The sequence below is a fragment of the Pisolithus orientalis genome, assembly GCF_024613125.1.
Source record: "Pisolithus orientalis strain OTSU chromosome Unknown F5J12scaffold_37, whole genome shotgun sequence".
NCBI lineage: Eukaryota > Fungi > Basidiomycota > Agaricomycetes > Boletales > Pisolithaceae > Pisolithus > Pisolithus orientalis.
The window spans coordinates 815-19,889 of NW_026260818.1; the positions used below are offsets into that span (position 1 = coordinate 815).

Genomic DNA, 19,075 nt, shown 5'->3' on the forward strand with positions numbered 1-19,075 from the left:
ATGTAGTAGTGAATGAAAGTGGGAGAATGTGAATTGGTTGTTGGTGGAAGAAACGAAAGTGTAGTTGCAGACGAAATGTCAGTTTTCATGAAAATTCCCATCACATAGTGGAATTGCAGAAACACTAAGTCAAAAATGCAGTAGTAATCAGCATGAGCATGCAGGTAACACATCCTACTGTACAGACATTTAGTTAGCAGTTTCAAGTACATGGATGAGAACTTCCATGGCCTGACACCACCTAAGAGCTTGTGGTCTCCAGATAAATTCTGGAAGCTCAACTATAATTTCCTTTTGGCCATGGCATCCTGAGGGAATGGTCCTCCAACTCTGGATAGCCTTCCCCATCCCACTCCTCTTCCCTGATCCCATATCCAATTGGAATATGTCTGATTTCCTGTACTTGTTGCATGGACAGATGAAACACTTCTTGCCATGCAGGTGAGGGAAATGGGCTGATTCCTTTGGGAACTGGGGCACCATCATTGGCAAATTCAGGTGCTTGATCAGCTGCAATCATAGAAGGAAGATCAGAATTCTGGGTAGCAGCATCACTGTCCTCTACCACATCCTCCCATTCATCATCCTGTTCAGCCAGATGGCCTGGGGTAGAACCATTGCCTTGGTGTTGCAGGCCATAGTAGTGAGAAATGACATTGGGGTGGAGTTGTATGTCATTCTGGAGATATATTCCATGCTCTAGCTGCCTCATGAAATGCATGGTCCTTCCAGTGTTTATGTCAATATTTGGTGGTCATCAGAGCATAGCTATATTACTGCACTCACATTTGGGCTCTGGTCATGACCTTCACCTGAGATTGGGTGAGCATTCCACTCCTCACAAAATGAGGCACAGTCTGCCCTGATATCTGGAAGGAAAAGGTAATGCAGGAGCCACAGGTGGTGGTGGCTGGATCAGTCAAAATGGTGCTCATGCTCCAATTGATAGAAAAAGACCCTCCATGGTTGTGCAAAGCATGTACCAACTTCATGCCAGAGTTGCTCTATGTGTGTATTCTGCTTGGATCTGTACACAGGTGGTAAAGTCAATGAATCATGTGAATGTATGCACTCACATTCCCCACATGAAACTACCTTGGTTCAGCCCCCTGGTCATGATCATGAACACCAAAACCTCTTTATTCTCCCCTCCATGATCTCCATGCACATGGGAAGGCAGTCCATACTTTTCAACTGCATTTAGGAATGTTGCCATCACAGTAGATGATTGGTTGCTAGTATGAGCCTCCAATCCAACAACCTTGAGGGGATTAGTAGATTTTAGTATGCTACAGCACTACCTAGAGGATTCACTCACTGTGCAGCAGTATCCATCAATGATACCATGGATAACTATTCCCCAGTGCATAAGCTTGTGGTGACCATCCATGTGCCAGAGGGCATTTGGGTGAGATACTTTGTATTTGTGATGGTGAGTAGCTGTTCACAACTGAAAGACATGGCCTGAAGGATCCACCCAATGCAGGGATGCAGTAATTTGCCTTCACTGTATCTGCAAGCCATGTTTGCACAATGACCCAGTGATGTAATGTAATCCTGACTGGGGACAGGAAGCTCAGAACTGTTGGATGAGAGTGTCAAGCTCAGAATTTGAGATTGGAGTATGCTGATAATCAATGCCAAACTTCTGCATATAATAGCACAAAGTATGCCAGTGAATTCCAAGAGCATGGGATGGGTTGGATAGGGGTATGTGATGCCCTGAAGACATAGCAGCCTGTAAAATGGCAATATTTGGCTGCTTGCAAGGGCAACCTGGCCTTCAGGTATGCAAAACATCCACAGGCCTTATGTAACTAACTGGAAGTGAATCACTGTAGGCAGTGGTGTTCAGTGTGTATGAAGTATAGTTTTTCAGTACTCACTGTCCTGTTGCAGCTTGTTGTGCACTCTCCAGTTCCTGAAGTAAAATGTCAAACCTTGCTGCACACTCCAACACCCATTCCAGTGGGACTTCTCCCTGGTTTGCCATGTTTTCCAATGCATGCAGGATTGGAATGGCCTCATGGTTAATCTGGCCACTGTGGTATTGGAGCTGGAGAACCTCACTTTGTGCCTGTAAAGCCCTTTTGGCTTGGTCATAGATCTGTGCCAGCTTGTCAGCTGCCTGGAGTACTTGTGCAGGCCAGGTAGTGGAAGGTGCTGTATTACTAGTAGGGAGGTTAGGAAGGACCATGACAGTGGGTGCAGTTTGAGTGTTGTAGTGCCAGGCAGTAAGGACTTGGTCAGTCAGAACTGATGCAAGCATGAGAGGCCACAGTGCTGATTATGTAATCAGTTTCTTGCTGATGAGCACAGGTGTGACCAAAGGCTCCATCTTCTCTTATAGTCCTACTGATAACCCATTGATCCAACTACAGTCAATGGCATCCCTACAGAAGCACCCAAAGTATTGGTTTACAGATGGAAATATTGTGTTTCAGGTGTGCTATTTGATCATGGTCATTGTTATCACTGCTGCTGATCAGATTGATAACAGGCAGACAATGCTCTCTTTTGCCTTCATAGGGGGGCACTGTTTGTCCACTCTCCCACTCTGGAGGGTATCTTCACACTCCCATCTGGGGTTGTGAATGATGGTGTGGATGAAGAGCACCCCATTAAACTTCCAGGAATCTCAGGTGGAGAATTTGAGCACTTCATATCATGGATGTATCATGTGTAAGTAACCCTACATGTACATAACAGGCCAGCATGGAATTACACTGATAATCCTGTATTTCAGTGGCTCTGTTCACCATGACAGGAACCTGCCATCCCTTGTGGCAATTTTGAAGGTGTCACAGCTCTGGCAGATTGATAACAGTATCAACTGGGAAATTGCTCACCTCAACCAGCTGAACCTTTCAGCTGTCACAAGCTTGAATTGGCATGCAAGTATACTATTCCACAGTGGATTCCCCCCTCTGTTTGCCTCTTGCTGCTCAACCCCTTATCAGCTATCACTGAGGACAAAGCATACTGCCTAGGTATTCATGTCTACTCAATCATTGTGAAAGCACATGAAGCTTTGGACATGGAGAGACATATTATTGCTGCTGTTCCACCTGGACTCTCCTTTCCTCCCTTGTCACTCTGTACCACTTCCCAGCATTCAAACTGTAAGGATATCTGGGCTTGCTTCTGGTGGCAGAAAATTGCACATCAGTTGTTGCACCCATGCAATCCCCTTCCCCTCAACTCTTTAGTGCAATTCATTGGTGAGCAGAAGAATCCTGATGGTCTCAACCTAGAGTGCAAGGGGCAGTTTGTTGGTGAGGTGGTGGAAAGTGGTGGGCTTGATGTCAAGGAAAACCTCACTTATGGAGCCATCACTTCTGTACAGGGCTATTATGATACATTGTAATGATCAGGATTTGGAAAGAGGCTAGACAGTGAAACATAGCTCCACAAGTGATTTGAAGAGACAGGAGAGTAGAAAAATAATTTTCTATGTAGCTACCTTCCACCTCAAACTCAACCACAAAGTAACTCAATCCCCCCTGCCTGGACAGCAGCATCATAGGCAGCCTTGATGTGTGTGGAGAAATTGATGGCTGTCCCCTGACACCAGACACCAGGCCAAGCTAGAGTTGTCCCATGCTGGAACTTTGGTTGGACACACTAGAAGATAAATTAACTACTAAGAACATACTAAGAGAATGGTGGAGACAATACCATGGCAGTGTCAGATGCACAGCAAACAATAACTCAGAGAGAGAAATCTACATAGTTACCTCCAGTTGGGTGACCACTTTGATCTGACCTAGCACTGGTTTCTGCAATCTTGCTGTTACAGACCCTGTGCTCAGTGACCCAGTTGAATGCATAGGGTGCATACAACTGATCTGTGTGGATAGGACTGGCCAATTTCAGATGTGTATTGTGGGAGACAAATATGCACCACATACACAGTATAATTCTGACTCATGTATGCCTCAGCTGGTGCTTGGTCAGCACTTCCAAAGTTGAGACAGCCAACAGGGAGGTCCAAGTAGTAACCACATTCTAAGTGTTTCAGAGTTAGCACAATATCAAGTGGGAAAGTCTCCACATACCTTTGATATCACACTCACTTGCCATGGGTGGCAAGCCTGAGGATGCAATGGCAGCCTTAGTTGGTGCTACCACTTCCTCTGGCAGAGTCCTGATCAGAAGGTTCCATGTCAGTGCAAGGATACCCAAGATTGCCCATTCTTCTCATGACACTCATTGTCTGTGAGCTTCTTATCCTTCAAATTTTTTACCAATCCAAATACATGCAGGTGACAAGCCCCAGCATTCCACCCATACTGGATCATCTCTCCCCCATGGGTAGGCTAGAAAGAAGGGTGTGTCAGACCATGAGATAGCAGGTAACATGCAACATACATGAACACCCTTATGGTCATTGACAGCCTCTGATATGACCACATTCACACACTCAAGTACATCAAGGTGCCCACCAGAGCACCCACAGATAACAGCCAGTTCAATTTCACCTACCATGGATGGTCAAAATCATGTGTTAGTACAGGCTTAAATGTAATGTAAATCACTCACCTTCACTGTTGACAAAGATTGCACTTTGCTCTGGAGCCACTGTATACCAGTCCTCACCAGGAGCTGGGACAATGACTGAAGGCACATTACTTGGACACAAGTCTTCATTACTTGCATCAACAAGGACCCTACCCCTCTTGTATGGGGACTTGTGGTCAGTGTCAATGTAATGGTCATGGCATACAACAGCAATATCAGGGTTCTGCCCAACCACTTGATCTAATGGTACAGCAGCATCCTGCAGACTGAGATCTCTGGCCTGGAAATTTATTTAGTGACCACCAATGACTGTAGTTATACAGATTACCACTCACCACTGAATGCTTTGCAAGGTGAATAGTGCTCTGATCCCCTTTCTCCTTCTTGCATGAATGCACAGCCCAGGTGAGCTGCAGGGGAACAAGCTGTTTATGATGGCTGGCAAGGTGCCAAAAATCAGTAATCTAAATACAGAGCCAATGATAAAATAAGTAGAGATGGGGGGATCACTTACAGTCACTTCTTTCTGGGATATATTTGCCTCTTGTCCAGCCAATGCAACACACTGATCTACATCATCTGGAAGCAAGTTCTGCTTCAGGCCTGCTATGAAAACACTGTCTGCTCACAGCACTGAAAAGACTACAACAAATGCATGTAAGATACTGGTACCATATGACTTATGGCTTACATTTTTCAAGATCTTGGTGCTTAGAGGTCCTAGACATCATGGAGGGATGTATGTAGGATGATGTTGCATATTGGAGAGTGCAGTGAAGATGATGAAAATTTTACTGGGTGACTTCCAAAATAGGGTACTACTATCAAAGGGTTGAGCCACCCTTTGATAGTAGTACCCTATTTTGGAAGTCACCCAGTAAAATTTTCATCATCTTCACTGCACTCTCCAATATGCAACATCATCCTACATACATCCCTCCATGATGTCTAGGACCTCTAAGCACCAAGATCTTGAAAAATGTAAGCCATAAGTCATATGGTACCAGTATCTTACATGCATTTGTTGTAGTCTTTTCAGTGCTGTGAGCAGACAGTGTTTTCATAGCAGGCCTGAAGCAGAACTTGCTTCCAGATGATGTAGATCAGTGTGTTGCATTGGCTGGACAAGAGGCAAATATATCCCAGAAAGAAGTGACTGTAAGTGATCCCCCCATCTCTACTTATTTTATCATTGGCTCTGTATTTAGATTACTGATTTTTGGCACCTTGCCAGCCATCATAAACAGCTTGTTCCCCTGCAGCTCACCTGGGCTGTGCATTCATGCAAGAAGGAGAAAGGGGATCAGAGCACTATTCACCTTGCAAAGCATTCAGTGGTGAGTGGTAATCTGTATAACTACAGTCATTGGTGGTCACTAAATAAATTTCCAGGCCAGAGATCTCAGTCTGCAGGATGCTGCTGTACCATTAGATCAAGTGGTTGGGCAGAACCCTGATATTGCTGTTGTATGCCATGACCATTACATTGACACTGACCACAAGTCCCCATACAAGAGGGGTAGGGTCCTTGTTGATGCAAGTAATGAAGACTTGTGTCCAAGTAATGTGCCTTCAGTCATTGTCCCAGCTCCTGGTGAGGACTGGTATACAGTGGCTCCAGAGCAAAGTGCAATCTTTGTCAACAGTGAAGGTGAGTGATTTACATTACATTTAAGCCTGTACTAACACATGATTTTGACCATCCATGGTAGGTGAAATTGAACTGGCTGTTATCTGTGGGTGCTCTGGTGGGCACCTTGATGTACTTGAGTGTGTGAATGTGGTCATATCAGAGGCTGTCAATGACCATAAGGGTGTTCATGTATGTTGCATGTTACCTGCTATCTCATGGTCTGACACACCCTTCTTTCTAGCCTACCCATGGGGGAGAGATGATCCAGTATGGGTGGAATGCTGGGGCTTGTCACCTGCATGTATTTGGATTGGTAAAAAATTTGAAGGATAAGAAGCTCACAGACAATGAGTGTCATGAGAAGAATGGGCAATCTTGGGTATCCTTGCACTGACATGGAACCTTCTGATCAGGACTCTGCCAGAGGAAGTGGTAGCACCAACTAAGGCTGCCATTGCATCCTCAGGCTTGCCACCCATGGCAAGTGAGTGTGATATCAAAGGTATGTGGAGACTTTCCCACTTGATATTGTGCTAACTCTGAAACACTTAGAATGTGGTTACTACTTGGACCTCCCTGTTGGCTGTCTCAACTTTGGAAGTGCTGACCAAGCACCAGCTGAGGCATACATGAGTCAGAATTATACTGTGTATGTGGTGCATATTTGTCTCCCACAATACACATCTGAAATTGGCCAGTCCTATCCACACAGATCAGTTGTATGCACCCTATGCATTCAACTGGGTCACTGAGCACAGGGTCTGTAACAGCAAGATTGCAGAAACCAGTGCTAGGTCAGATCAAAGTGGTCACCCAACTGGAGGTAACTATGTAGATTTCTCTCTCTGAGTTATTGTTTGCTGTGCATCTGACACTGCCATGGTATTGTCTCCACCATTCTCTTAGTATGTTCTTAGTAGTTAATTTATCTTCTAGTGTGTCCAACCAAAGTTCCAGCATGGGACAACTCTAGCTTGGCCTGGTGTCTGGTGTCAGGGGACAGCCATCAATTTCTCCACACACATCAAGGCTGCCTATGATGCTGCTGTCCAGGCAGGGGGGATTGAGTTACTTTGTGGTTGAGTTTGAGGTGGAAGGTAGCTACATAGAAAATTATTTTTCTACTCTCCTGTCTCTTCAAATCACTTGTGGAGCTATGTTTCACTGTCTAGCCTCTTTCCAAATCCTGATCATTACAATGTATCATAATAGCCCTGTACAGAAGTGATGGCTCCATAAGTGAGGTTTTCCTTGACATCAAGCCCACCACTTTCCACCACCTCACCAACAAACTGCCCCTTGCACTCTAGGTTGAGACCATCAGGATTCTTCTGCTCACCAATGAATTGCACTAAAGAGTTGAGGGGAAGGGGATTGCATGGGTGCAACAACTGATGTGCAATTTTCTGCCACCAGAAGCAAGCCCAGATATCCTTACAGTTTGAATGCTGGGAAGTGGTACAGAGTGACAAGGGAGGAAAGGAGAGTCCAGGTGGAACAGCAGCAATAATATGTCTCTCCATGTCCAAAGCTTCATGTGCTTTCACAATGATTGAGTAGACATGAATACCTAGGCAGTATGCTTTGTCCTCAGTGATAGCTGATAAGGGGTTGAGCAGCAAGAGGCAAACAGAGGGGGGAATCCACTGTGGAATAGTATACTTGCATGCCAATTCAAGCTTGTGACAGCTGAAAGGTTCAGCTGGTTGAGGTGAGCAATTTCCCAGTTGATACTGTTATCAATCTGCCAGAGCTGTGACACCTTCAAAATTGCCACAAGGGATGGCAGGTTCCTGTCATGGTGAACAGAGCCACTGAAATACAGGATTATCAGTGTAATTCCATGCTGGCCTGTTATGTACATGTAGGGTTACTTACACATGATACATCCATGATATGAAGTGCTCAAATTCTCCACCTGAGATTCCTGGAAGTTTAATGGGGTGCTCTTCATCCACACCATCATTCACAACCCCAGATGGGAGTGTGAAGATACCCTCCAGAGTGGGAGAGTGGACAAACAGTGCCCCCCTATGAAGGCAAAAGAGAGCATTGTCTGCCTGTTATCAATCTGATCAGCAGCAGTGATAACAATGACCATGATCAAATAGCACACCTGAAACACAATATTTCCATCTGTAAACCAATACTTTGGGTGCTTCTGTAGGGATGCCATTGACTGTAGTTGGATCAATGGGTTATCAGTAGGACTATAAGAGAAGATGGAGCCTTTGGTCACACCTGTGCTCATCAGCAAGAAACTGATTACATAATCAGCACTGTGGCCTCTCATGCTTGCATCAGTTCTGACTGACCAAGTCCTTACTGCCTGGCACTACAACACTCAAACTGCACCCACTGTCATGGTCCTTCCTAACCTCCCTACTAGTAATACAGCACCTTCCACTACCTGGCCTGCACAAGTACTCCAGGCAGCTGACAAGCTGGCACAGATCTATGACCAAGCCAAAAGGGCTTTACAGGCACAAAGTGAGGTTCTCCAGCTCCAATACCACAGTGGCCAGATTAACCATGAGGCCATTCCAATCCTGCATGCATTGGAAAACATGGCAAACCAGGGAGAAGTCCCACTGGAATGGGTGTTGGAGTGTGCAGCAAGGTTTGACATTTTACTTCAGGAACTGGAGAGTGCACAACAAGCTGCAACAGGACAGTGAGTACTGAAAAACTATACTTCATACACACTGAACACCACTGCCTACAGTGATTCACTTCCAGTTAGTTACATAAGGCCTGTGGATGTTTTGCATACCTGAAGGCCAGGTTGCCCTTGCAAGCAGCCAAATATTGCCATTTTACAGGCTGCTATGTCTTCAGGGCATCACATACCCCTATCCAACCCATCCCATGCTCTTGGAATTCACTGGCATACTTTGTGCTATTATATGCAGAAGTTTGGCATTGATTATCAGCATACTCCAATCTCAAATTCTGAGCTTGACACTCTCATCCAACAGTTCTGAGCTTCCTGTCCCCAGTCAGGATTACATTACATCACTGGGTCATTGTGCAAACATGGCTTGCAGATACAGTGAAGGCAAATTACTGCATCCCTGCATTGGGTGGATCCTTCAGGCCATGTCTTTCAGTTGTGAACAGCTACTCACCATCACAAATACAAAGTATCTCACCCAAATGCCCTCTGGCACATGGATGGTCACCACAAGCTTATGCACTGGGGAATAGTTATCCATGGTATCATTGATGGATACTGCTGCACAGTGAGTGAATCCTCTAGGTAGTGCTGTAGCATACTAAAATCTACTAATCCCCTCAAGGTTGTTGGATTGGAGGCTCATACTAGCAACCAATCATCTACTGTGATGGCAACATTCCTAAATGCAGTTGAAAAGTATGGACTGCCTTCCCATGTGCATGGAGATCATGGAGGGGAGAATAAAGAGGTTTTGGTGTTCATGATCATGACCAGGGGGCTGAACCAAGGTAGTTTCATGTGGGGAATGTGAGTGCATACATTCACATGATTCATTGACTTTACCACCTGTGTACAGATCCAAGCAGAATACACACATAGAGCAACTCTGGCATGAAGTTGGTACATGCTTTGCACAACCATGGAGGGTCTTTTTCTATCAATTGGAGCATGAGCACCATTTTGACTGATCCAGCCACCACCACCTGTGGCTCCTGCATTACCTTTTCCTTCCAGATATCAGGGCAGACTGTGCCTCATTTTGTGAGGAGTGGAATGCTCACCCAATCTCAGGTGAAGGTCATGACCAGAGCCCAAATGTGAGTGCAGTAATATAGCTATGCTCTGATGACCACCAAATATTGACATAAACACTGGAAGGACATGCATTTCATGAGGCAGCTAGAGCATGGAATATATCTCCAGAATGACATACAACTCCACCCCAATGTCATTTCTCACTACTATGGCCTGCAACACCAAGGCAATGGTTCTACCCCAGGCCATCTGGCTGAACAGGATGATGAATGGGAGGATGTGGTAGAGGACAGTGATGCTGCTACCCAGAATTCTGATCTTCCTTCTATGATTGCAGCTGATCAAGCACCTGAATTTGCCAATGATGGTGCCCCAGTTCCCAAAGGAATCAGCCCATTTCCCTCACCTGCATGGCAAGAAGTGTTTCATCTGTCCATGCAACAAGTACAGGAAATCAGACATATTCCAATTGGATATGGGATCAGGGAAGAGGAGTGGGATGGGGAAGGCTATCCAGAGTTGGAGACCATTCCCTCAGGATGCCATGGCCAAAAGGAAATTATAGTTGAGCTTCCAGAATTTATCTGGAGACCACAAGCTCTTAGGTGGTGTCAGGCCATGGAAGTTCTCATCCATGTACTTGAAACTGCTAACTAAATGTCTGTACAGTAGGATGTGTTACCTGCATGCTCATGCTGATTACTACTGCATTTTTGACTTAGTGTTTCTGCAATTCCACTATGTGATGGGAATTTTCATGAAAACTGACATTTCGTCTGCAACTACACTTTCGTTTCTTCCACCAACAACCAATTCACATTCTCCCACTTTCATTCACTACTACATTCCTTTAATATTCTTTCTCTCCCTTTTTACTATCATGGCCAGAAAGTGACTCCATAAAAGACCTCCCTCCTCCTTCTCTGAAAGCTCTGCCCAGCCATCCAGCAGTCAGCCACCCTCAGGCTCTGGGCTTGTTGCCTCTGTGCTACAGAAAGTACTGTCTTGCCCAAGCATCCCTGCTAACATAGCCTCCTCCTCCCAGCCAACATATGCCCCAGCCCCACTGCAGCTGGGAATGCCATCCTACAGGCAAGCAGACCTTGAGTCAAACAGAGGACTGAAGGGAAAGTCCAGGGCAGTCAGTGCACAGACAGCACAGACTGGAAGGGTGAGTCCTCTGTTCTCTATCAGAATTACTGCATTATAAGCCTACCTTACAGAACTGACAAGTGAACATGAAAAGCCCTGAATTTTTCATAAGCTGAATTGTCTTCCTTCCTCATGGCACTGCAGAGGTGAGTGCCTTCCCCCAGATTGAGAGTTAATACCTAATGCATGCATAGCCTGAAGATAGTGGCCATATGGAGGACTCAGGTTCCACCTCTGGTCCCCTGCTCACACACCTTTTCCTGGTCATTCACTGCTCAAGAGCCCCTTCAGCTTCAGACCTTACTAGGCTTGAAGCACTCAGGCTGGCCCATGCAAACTTTCAGGATTACTTTCAATTCAATTGTGACTGGTCCTTCTCACAGGTAGACAGCTACCTTCATTCATTATTTCCCACTCTCTTTGCATACCTTGACTCCCAACTTCAGGCAAGCTGCCCCCTTGTCCAACCCCCAACATTCTGTCATGCTAATCACATTCTAGACCACCAACCCAGGCTACAGCAGTCTACAGGCCTCCTGTTACCAATACCTTCCACCCTACCACCTCTGTGTCAAGAGTCACAAGGAGGTGGCCATTGCCAGTGGAGCTGATTTTCCTGATGGTGAGCTCATATATGCTAAGGTGTGAGCATGAAAGTGACCCTCCCATGAGGACAGCAAGCTTTTTCTCAGTGAGTGGTGCCATCACCCATGATAGTTTCCTGATAAACTTACCTGGCTTATGCTAGAAACTCACCACAAAATCCCTTACACAGTCCTGGAACAGTGGAAACCTTGCCCTGTGACAAAATTGGCTTCTAAGGCTGCTGGCAAGAGAAAGGCAATTGTCCTGTCAGACACCAAGTCAGATGATACTGATTTCACATTGAGAGTTGCTGATCCTGATGGGGAACTCAATACCCCTCTATCCTTTACTCAGCACCCATCAAAGTGATTGTGAGTCACAGGTAAGGTCAGTCCTGTACACATGCTAGCCTACTGACTGACACTCTCCCAATGGTGCAGAAACACCACCAGCATTTACTGAATCCAGTGTTCACACTAGTCATGATGCTGGTATGGAGGCAACTATGGGTACACCACAGCCACCATCACCAGACTCTCCCCTACCTGCTATGACTGTACCAGCAACCCCTGAGGCAGAGTCTGCCCCTCATCCTCCCAACTCAAGTTCCTTCACTATTGATGATTCTATTGCCAATCCCTGGAAAGCCCATTGCACTTTCAAGTTCTGATCCTGACTTACATATGCTGCCTATCCACCCATCCACCTACTCACTGTGCTATGACCCTCACATATTATACCCCTGATGATCCTTTTTCATGCTACATACACACACAGATCATACCATGCTATGAAGGTGCATGTCTATTGCAATAGTAAATAGCCTTATATAGTTGCCATTTAATATAAACTTTCAGTGTTAAAAATGGCTTGTGTGTTGCTAACTTCACATGTATAGTCAGGCATTGGGCAACATACACACAGAGCCCTGAGAAATTTTATGTAGGGGTATATTTAGCTGCAATATGTATACATAAAGGTTGTCCAAATGGTCCAGTGGTTAGGTGTGTGGCCCCTGTTGTGATACAGTGCAGGACCTGCCATCACATGACTGCAGGCTGTGGTTTGAATCCCTGTGGTAGCACAAATGCTGCACACCTTCACTAGACTTTGCAGGCACATTTTGTTAGAACTTTTTTACATTTTTCTTCTTCTAGTAAAATGTAACAATTTATTTATGCACTACTAGTAGATTATCTTCATGGGTCATAGGCAATAAACATTCAATGGTATGGTGTGGTGCATATGACGCTGCATCTGTAACATTAAACAAACAAAAATAAAACAGCTGATTGTGTGACTTTTGCAGTAATGCAAAGAAAATTTGCAGGTGGCTGTGCCCACAGCTACTGACTAAGCAGGGCATGTGCATGGGGGAGCGAGTGAGTCAGGACTACATGCACTCCTTGCCCATTCCTTGGGACTCATTTCAATGCTACTGTACATAACCCATGTAATAATGGGTATTTTGCCAAGAAATGGGCCCAAATTCACTAGGCCAGTGATGACTTGTGGCATGGAGTGTGGTCACATGAATTTGCAGGTGGCGATGCTGTGGGAATTTCCTGAAGGAGCAATCCCACCACCAGGTGGGAGGGGTGGGGGAGGGGGTTGAGCATTCGAGCAGGCCCTGTGGGGCATCACAGCCTCATGGATTGGGCAGGATGACTGGGGAGGGTGCTGATGAACTGTGTTCATGTCCTGCCTACGTTTATCTATTTTATCCACCCTCCTAGCTAGTGCAAAGTGGTACAAGGTGGTTGTGTTAAAAATTATGCAAGGGTAGTATAAAAAGTTGCACAGGAGCAGTGCTGCAAAAGTCGCACAATCAGCTGTTTTATTTTTGTTTGTTTAATGTTACAGATGCAGCATCATAGGTGCGATGTGTGCTTACATAATCAACTTTGGTTGCGGGACACAAAAATCTCATTTGTCCCGCACATGACTTTATTTGTCCCGCACAAATAAATAAATTCCCAGCACTAGTGGTTTATTCCCGACGTCAAATAATTTTTGTACACATGTAACGTCATACTATAATAGGTAGCTGCTGACTTGAGTGATGGGCATCTGGGAAACAGCTACACGATGCGGCTGTTAACAGCTCTTCCGCGCTTGAGCGAGCTCTCTCATTGGCCAACAAGTGTCTTAGCGAGTCTTATGACAAGTCACTTCCAAACGGAGGCAGGTATAACCTGCTCACTCCCTCGGGTAGTTTTGCAGATGGGGGGACTGTGCGGAACGCACCAAAGGTTGAAGATGGGGAGGAGAGGCCTGGCAGAAGGGGGAGATACAATTCTTCCAATTTTCAAGTGTTAGCAACAAGTCCTGATTCCTGAAGAGCTCCTGCTGCGGTCTGTACATGAGGGTAACTTTCGGCGCTGAGCGAAGCCGAGGAGGGGCGAACGGAGTGGCCTCAAGTGACCTCCCGGAATTTGCTAGAGGGCGAGGAAAAGTGAGTGGGTTTAAGCAACGTTATCGGCGACGATAGCATTATATTGAATCTCACACTCCAAGCCGCCCAATACCAAACTAAATCAACTCCCAGCCACCAGCACTGTCCACTTCGTATTGGTCCCGCGGCGTACAGACTTTGCGAACATGTACCGTACAGTGTTCGCACCCGTGCTTAGACTTGCAGCCTCCTAAATGAGTCGTTGGCATCCAGTATTTTTTTTCCAACTATGTCTCAGACGTTTCGCGGACGACATACCGAGGCCAAGGACCATAGGAAAGGCAGTGCTACTACAGAAACGGCGCCGCTGCTGTCATAACCGTCCGTGATGGATGTCAAACTTGAGGCAGACGCTTCGATACGTAGTGGACCGTGCTGTGGCTCGGGGCGATGCAACTGAGTCCCAATCATACAAATGCAGTCCTCGCGTTTTAAAAACGGACTGGCTTTCTCCACTTGCCTTTACCCCTCAGCGAGTTCGTTAACGAGTTCCCTTATACAAGTGACACAAGCAACATGGGCATCCCGGGCGGGTTCGGTGAAGACCTTTCTTAGTCAAATGCGGTCTTATGATTGTCTGCTCATTCGTTCCCGTTAGGTTCTATTCTCATCGGGGGTTTGATCGCCACCATGTGTGTATTGCCATGCTTGATCTTGTCATGTCTGCCCTTCTCATGACCTTATTCCTCGTCAGGTTATATGGCATAACAACTCTCCAGGGATGTCTTAAACGGAATATTCCACTTGGTGCTCTACTTACAGGTTGAATAGACCTACGTGTACTTCATGCATTACTCTGAGGATGGGTTGACCATGAAGTTTCTGGTTGCTGCCACGTGGTGAGTTAGGCTACCTTGTGGTAGTCATTGTATCTGCTCATGTGAAGTGAGGTTTTTCGATACGCTACATGTCTCGCTCGGTGAGTATTCGATGCGCCCAAGTGAATGCGTGGCTAACGTGCGATAGTGTGTCATATGTTGTATTATTACCTGGTGAAACGGACCTGTCTGTTCCTTGTAACCTTCGCGCTCAATCGTTGCAGATTACCAATTACGGCGTTCCAACGAGTTTGGAATATCTCGTCTGGTATGCACGCCTTCCCATTTCAAGGCTGCGTTCCACTAATGAAATATGGCAGGCCATTCCCTGTACGCAAATAGGAATTTCTGGTGCACAACGTGCTGATGTACTTTGTTTTCCCCCTTAGGCATCGATTCTGGTGAACGTGCGTTCCTTTGATCTCTAGAACATTCATTAGTGGACTTAGCTGTATTACAGTCAGTTGTGGTTTCTGCAGTTCAATGGTAAGTGACTATCTTTACTGAGTTGGCAGTTATAAACCGGATGCCACCAGCTTCTTCGCATACAAAATATATCACCGTACGTCACATTCAACTTGCCTCTCAGGACATTATTGATCGACGCTCAGTTTGTCGCTCTCAACTGAAGTGGTTAGTGACTGCCGCAATTGTGAGCACATTGGCTTGTGATGGCAAAGGTATGATCTAGTGACACACTGATAGATACTATTCGTGCTTGCCCACTTTGGTGAGTCTTTGATTGTATCCACGAGACATTTCTAATGATATTTCAACAGTGTTTGGCGTAGGTTCGTGCACTCTTCCATCACAGCAGACCTATTCTAATCAAGAAGCAGAGACGGCTGCTTTGATGTACTTCAACGTGTCCTACCATCTCCACAGAAATGTTGACAGTCACGTATAGACTCGCCGATAACGCCTTCAGCTCTGTTTCGCAGATTAGGGTAGTTCCGTTAACAGTAAATTTGCTTTACCAGCTCACGGGTCGTTATTCCCAGTTTTACAGCATAATACCCTCCGTGGCCTCCCTTGCACTAGCCGAGGTTCTAATTACGGTGTCACTTTGCGTACTTTTCTACGAAGGAGGTTCTCGCTCCACAATTCGAAGGTGCCTCTAGACCACTTCGATGGTTCGTCCCTAATGAACCCTACATAGCACAAAGCGTCTCCTGAACACGCTTATTATCTATGCTGTTAATCGGTGTTTGCTGACTTTGTAAGCTAATCCATCTTTTGGTTTGTAACCGTGACTTGATTCAGGCTTTTCGTTCCAGACTAGTCGCCGTTGCAGAGGTAGTCACGGTAAGTATGACGTATTGTACTATGACTATATTGCTCTCACACTTCCTTCAGGATGCTGAGGCCCAGGACGCATGGTCAATAGGGATGGACTTCATCATTGGAAAACGTCAGTCTTTCTTGCGGTGCACGCGATAGACAGAACACCCCGTCTTACTATTGAATAGTATATGCCAACTCGCTTCTAGCATCGTTGAACACTCGGCAATACCTTCGTTCCCAGGATTCACTTATCGAGTCAGATCAGCGCATTAGTACTGTCCGCTTCGCCAACCTGCCTGAGCTTTCGGATGACGTAGAGAGTTCGAAGGATGGAGGGAAACATATCGATGTGCGCGAAGCGGCGGTTATCAATATCTCTGCCGGTCCGGCACGTGGCAAGACCACAGCGCTGTGAAGAGAAGGAGAATTGTGATACTGATGGTGCCATCCTGTATCCGCTACCTAGTCTTTTCACCACAAGACCGAGCCGTGTCGTGTTGATGCGAAATATCACCTACATACGTGCGCGACGCTCTTCTCGCCTGATGAGACTACCGAAGGGCTATAATTTATGGTATCGTGCTCCCTAGGGCTAATGCTATGGTTCGTTTGGCGTTCCCTAGCGTATCCATAGTACTATGTCATTCGTATCAATCGATGGCAGTAGAAAGGCGTCCCATGATATCTACCGGCTTGACAAGTCCGTTATCACCTCGCTTATCAAAGACTATGAGGCCACGGCCGAGGCGCAGCCTCTGTATCCTGAGTGCTTCTTACAGTGGAAAGGACATCGTGGTCCCGTGGATTCAATTTGCTGTTATCATTTCTTGGGGTACCGGTGTCGCCCGAGGACTCCGGCAGATCGGATAGGCGGATGGTGTTGGTGAAAAAATCAAGGTCCCCGGAATTCCTACTCCGTCGAACGAAATTGCGACTGTTGAGGGATGCCAAAAGTGAGTTGGCGTACACTAGGAACGGTCGTAAGTCGTGAAACTCAGTCGAGTGCTAGTCAGAGGGCTTACATTTTCCGATGGTGAAATCAACCGCCATAAACCACGAGTTCTCCGGGTTAACCCACCACTGGAGGGATATATCAACAACGCTGAGTAATGGAAAAACCTTTGCGTACCAAAACTACTTCTGCAATAGCAACTAACCTGCAAGTACATCTAATTGACGAGAAGGTTTTACAGCACCAGTGGAAACTCACGAGGTCAGTAGACACCGGTTGATGGCGTAGATTATGAGAATGTTAATGAGTTGCTTCGTCCTAAATATTCGTCAGCAGTATGATGGGGCTGATGTGAGTCGGGGCACCTTGGGAATATGGTGAGGGAGCTGTTTTCCCGTAGAAAGAAACAAAGTGCTACGGCAATGAAAATATCGGATACGACGAGGGCCGCACCGAAGGGCGTCACTGCATAATACTACGAGCAGTGGGGTGAGTCGTTGCGTACATTCATCATGCAGCAATGGGGACTACCGTAAGTTGCGCAAGTGAACTCAATTGCTTCTTGATGAACCTATATGCAGTCAATACACTGATTCAGAGGGAGGGAAGGGCCGCACATCAAAACCACAGTTTCTAGCTCTGATCAGAGGAATGACAGTGCGATAGGAGAATGAGCGTACCTAAGCCGAAGCCTTCATCGGCGATCACATCAACTTGTCGATCTGGTAATCGAATTCTCAAACTCACCAAGATGAAGCAGTACGGTGATGATCTATTGCGACGTGTAAGATCTTTAGTCGAAGTCAGTATGAATAATGTCACTTACGATAGGCACGGTCACCAGCCATCTGAGACGAGGGCGGCAAACTTAATTCTAACATTACTGCTACTCTCGGTACACAAAGAAAATGGCACATACGATAGAATATCTTGACTGTGAAGAAGCTGGGGACCAAAGACACGTCATATTCTAACATCGGCACGGTTGGTAAAAGACTTACGCCTGGACTGCGCACGCAATAGTTAACTACGCGCACCTGAAGTTAGTCAAACAACATGTGTTTTGTGGCAGACTTACGTTGACGGCCACCGAAGCCTACGGAGATGACATAAGAAATGGATATGTTATGCAGTGCGACCTTCTCCATCTTAGAACTGGATGCTTACGAATAACGACCTATCACAGCAGGAAGTAACGATGTTTATTGGAGTGAATGTTGCACATACCATACACCATAAGCCAGGGAGGTCACAACACCGTAACTTGATACCTGTAGTGCCATCATGCAAAAAGCGGCGTTGTGCAACGTGTTGGACGCACTAAGTAGTAATACAATGCATGACACACTGGATCAAATGTTAACCCACGGTAGCAACCTACGAAGTGACGAACTTACTGAGGGTGATATGTGCGGTATCCAAAGCCCTAAGAGATCATAAGCGTGTTTATCGCCGTACTCAAAATGAGGCAGCTCACCAAATCGCAACCACAAATAGCTTCGTGGGGACATCATCATTCGGATAGTTCATGAAATATAGATAGGTCTGAAATATTGTCGGTCGAAATACTGATATCCAAATGTTTGCTTCAGACTGACCTGTAGTGTCGTGATTCCGTATAGACTTGGCATATGACACAGCGAATTAGCAAGAAATGTGGTCAGAAACAAGTAGAACATACACTAGAGTGACCATGCCCCCGATAAACGCGGCGCCTAAACAAGGGCATTTGAGTCGGTGGTGCAATCCATAACCATGAAATATCGTCACCCCATGTGTTTGTAAGGTCTATAGAGGCCATTCTGCCTTACAGTAAATGCGCGGGGGAACAGCTTCGAACGTCCAGTCCTTGCTGATGTGATGACGTGAGCGGGTAGACGAGCGCAAGTGATGGAGTGCCTGGTCCGAGATATATACGACGCTGGCACTGCCGCACTCTCGGGCAGGCGCCGCACCTATTGTG

At 46.1% G+C, this 19,075-nt stretch overlaps 6 protein-coding genes across 6 annotated transcripts; 3 read left to right on the forward strand and 3 right to left on the reverse strand.

Annotated features, from left to right (window-relative positions):
- Positions 1 to 277: 277 nt before the first annotated feature.
- F5J12DRAFT_725716 (uncharacterized protein) lies at positions 278 to 1,117 on the reverse strand (the record flags this gene model as incomplete). The annotated part of the gene is made up of 4 exons (XM_051741661.1): positions 278 to 703; positions 778 to 869; positions 984 to 1,027; positions 1,077 to 1,117. 4 exons carry the CDS (start codon positions 1,115 to 1,117, stop codon positions 278 to 280), a joined length of 603 nt encoding a protein of 200 aa, XP_051596537.1.
- A 2,594-nt stretch (positions 1,118 to 3,711) lies between these two features.
- Positions 3,712 to 5,249, reverse strand: F5J12DRAFT_957921 (uncharacterized protein; the record flags this gene model as incomplete). The annotated part of the gene is made up of 10 exons (XM_051749892.1): positions 3,712 to 3,862; positions 3,912 to 4,008; positions 4,059 to 4,147; positions 4,210 to 4,319; positions 4,372 to 4,481; positions 4,543 to 4,690; positions 4,727 to 4,801; positions 4,857 to 4,985; positions 5,036 to 5,142; positions 5,213 to 5,249. The coding sequence occupies 10 exons, from the start codon at positions 5,247 to 5,249 to the stop codon at positions 3,712 to 3,714; spliced, it is 1,053 nt and encodes a 350-aa protein (XP_051596538.1).
- A 216-nt stretch (positions 5,250 to 5,465) lies between these two features.
- Positions 5,466 to 7,003, forward strand: F5J12DRAFT_957922 (uncharacterized protein; the record flags this gene model as incomplete). Its single annotated transcript, XM_051749893.1, has 10 exons — positions 5,466 to 5,502; positions 5,573 to 5,679; positions 5,730 to 5,858; positions 5,914 to 5,988; positions 6,025 to 6,172; positions 6,234 to 6,343; positions 6,396 to 6,505; positions 6,568 to 6,656; positions 6,707 to 6,803; positions 6,853 to 7,003. The coding sequence occupies 10 exons, from the start codon at positions 5,466 to 5,468 to the stop codon at positions 7,001 to 7,003; spliced, it is 1,053 nt and encodes a 350-aa protein (XP_051596539.1).
- A 2,594-nt stretch (positions 7,004 to 9,597) lies between these two features.
- Positions 9,598 to 10,523, forward strand: F5J12DRAFT_725698 (uncharacterized protein; the record flags this gene model as incomplete). The annotated part of the gene is made up of 4 exons (XM_051741660.1): positions 9,598 to 9,638; positions 9,688 to 9,731; positions 9,846 to 9,928; positions 9,990 to 10,523. The coding sequence occupies 4 exons, from the start codon at positions 9,598 to 9,600 to the stop codon at positions 10,521 to 10,523; spliced, it is 702 nt and encodes a 233-aa protein (XP_051596540.1).
- Positions 10,524 to 14,279: 3,756 nt separating this feature from the next.
- F5J12DRAFT_354003 (uncharacterized protein) lies at positions 14,280 to 16,668 on the forward strand. The gene is made up of 20 exons (XM_051739014.1): positions 14,280 to 14,596; positions 14,657 to 14,690; positions 14,753 to 14,779; positions 14,832 to 14,897; positions 14,949 to 14,977; positions 15,025 to 15,050; positions 15,101 to 15,144; positions 15,197 to 15,206; positions 15,266 to 15,283; positions 15,337 to 15,362; positions 15,413 to 15,438; positions 15,488 to 15,528; positions 15,582 to 15,606; positions 15,656 to 15,667; positions 15,716 to 15,731; positions 15,784 to 15,823; positions 15,878 to 15,987; positions 16,036 to 16,095; positions 16,154 to 16,287; positions 16,346 to 16,668. The coding sequence occupies exons 1-20, from the start codon at positions 14,575 to 14,577 to the stop codon at positions 16,573 to 16,575; spliced, it is 996 nt and encodes a 331-aa protein (XP_051596541.1). The 5' UTR covers positions 14,280 to 14,574; the 3' UTR covers positions 16,576 to 16,668.
- On the reverse strand, positions 16,515 to 18,642 carry F5J12DRAFT_957941 (uncharacterized protein; the record flags this gene model as incomplete). The annotated part of the gene is made up of 18 exons (XM_051749894.1): positions 16,515 to 17,128; positions 17,183 to 17,240; positions 17,290 to 17,317; positions 17,371 to 17,430; positions 17,478 to 17,587; positions 17,644 to 17,683; positions 17,730 to 17,745; positions 17,793 to 17,804; positions 17,860 to 17,884; positions 17,939 to 17,979; positions 18,032 to 18,057; positions 18,114 to 18,139; positions 18,191 to 18,208; positions 18,280 to 18,289; positions 18,340 to 18,383; positions 18,434 to 18,459; positions 18,510 to 18,538; positions 18,590 to 18,642. 18 exons carry the CDS (start codon positions 18,640 to 18,642, stop codon positions 16,881 to 16,883), a joined length of 870 nt encoding a protein of 289 aa, XP_051596542.1. The 3' UTR covers positions 16,515 to 16,880.
- Positions 18,643 to 19,075: the final 433 nt, after the last annotated feature.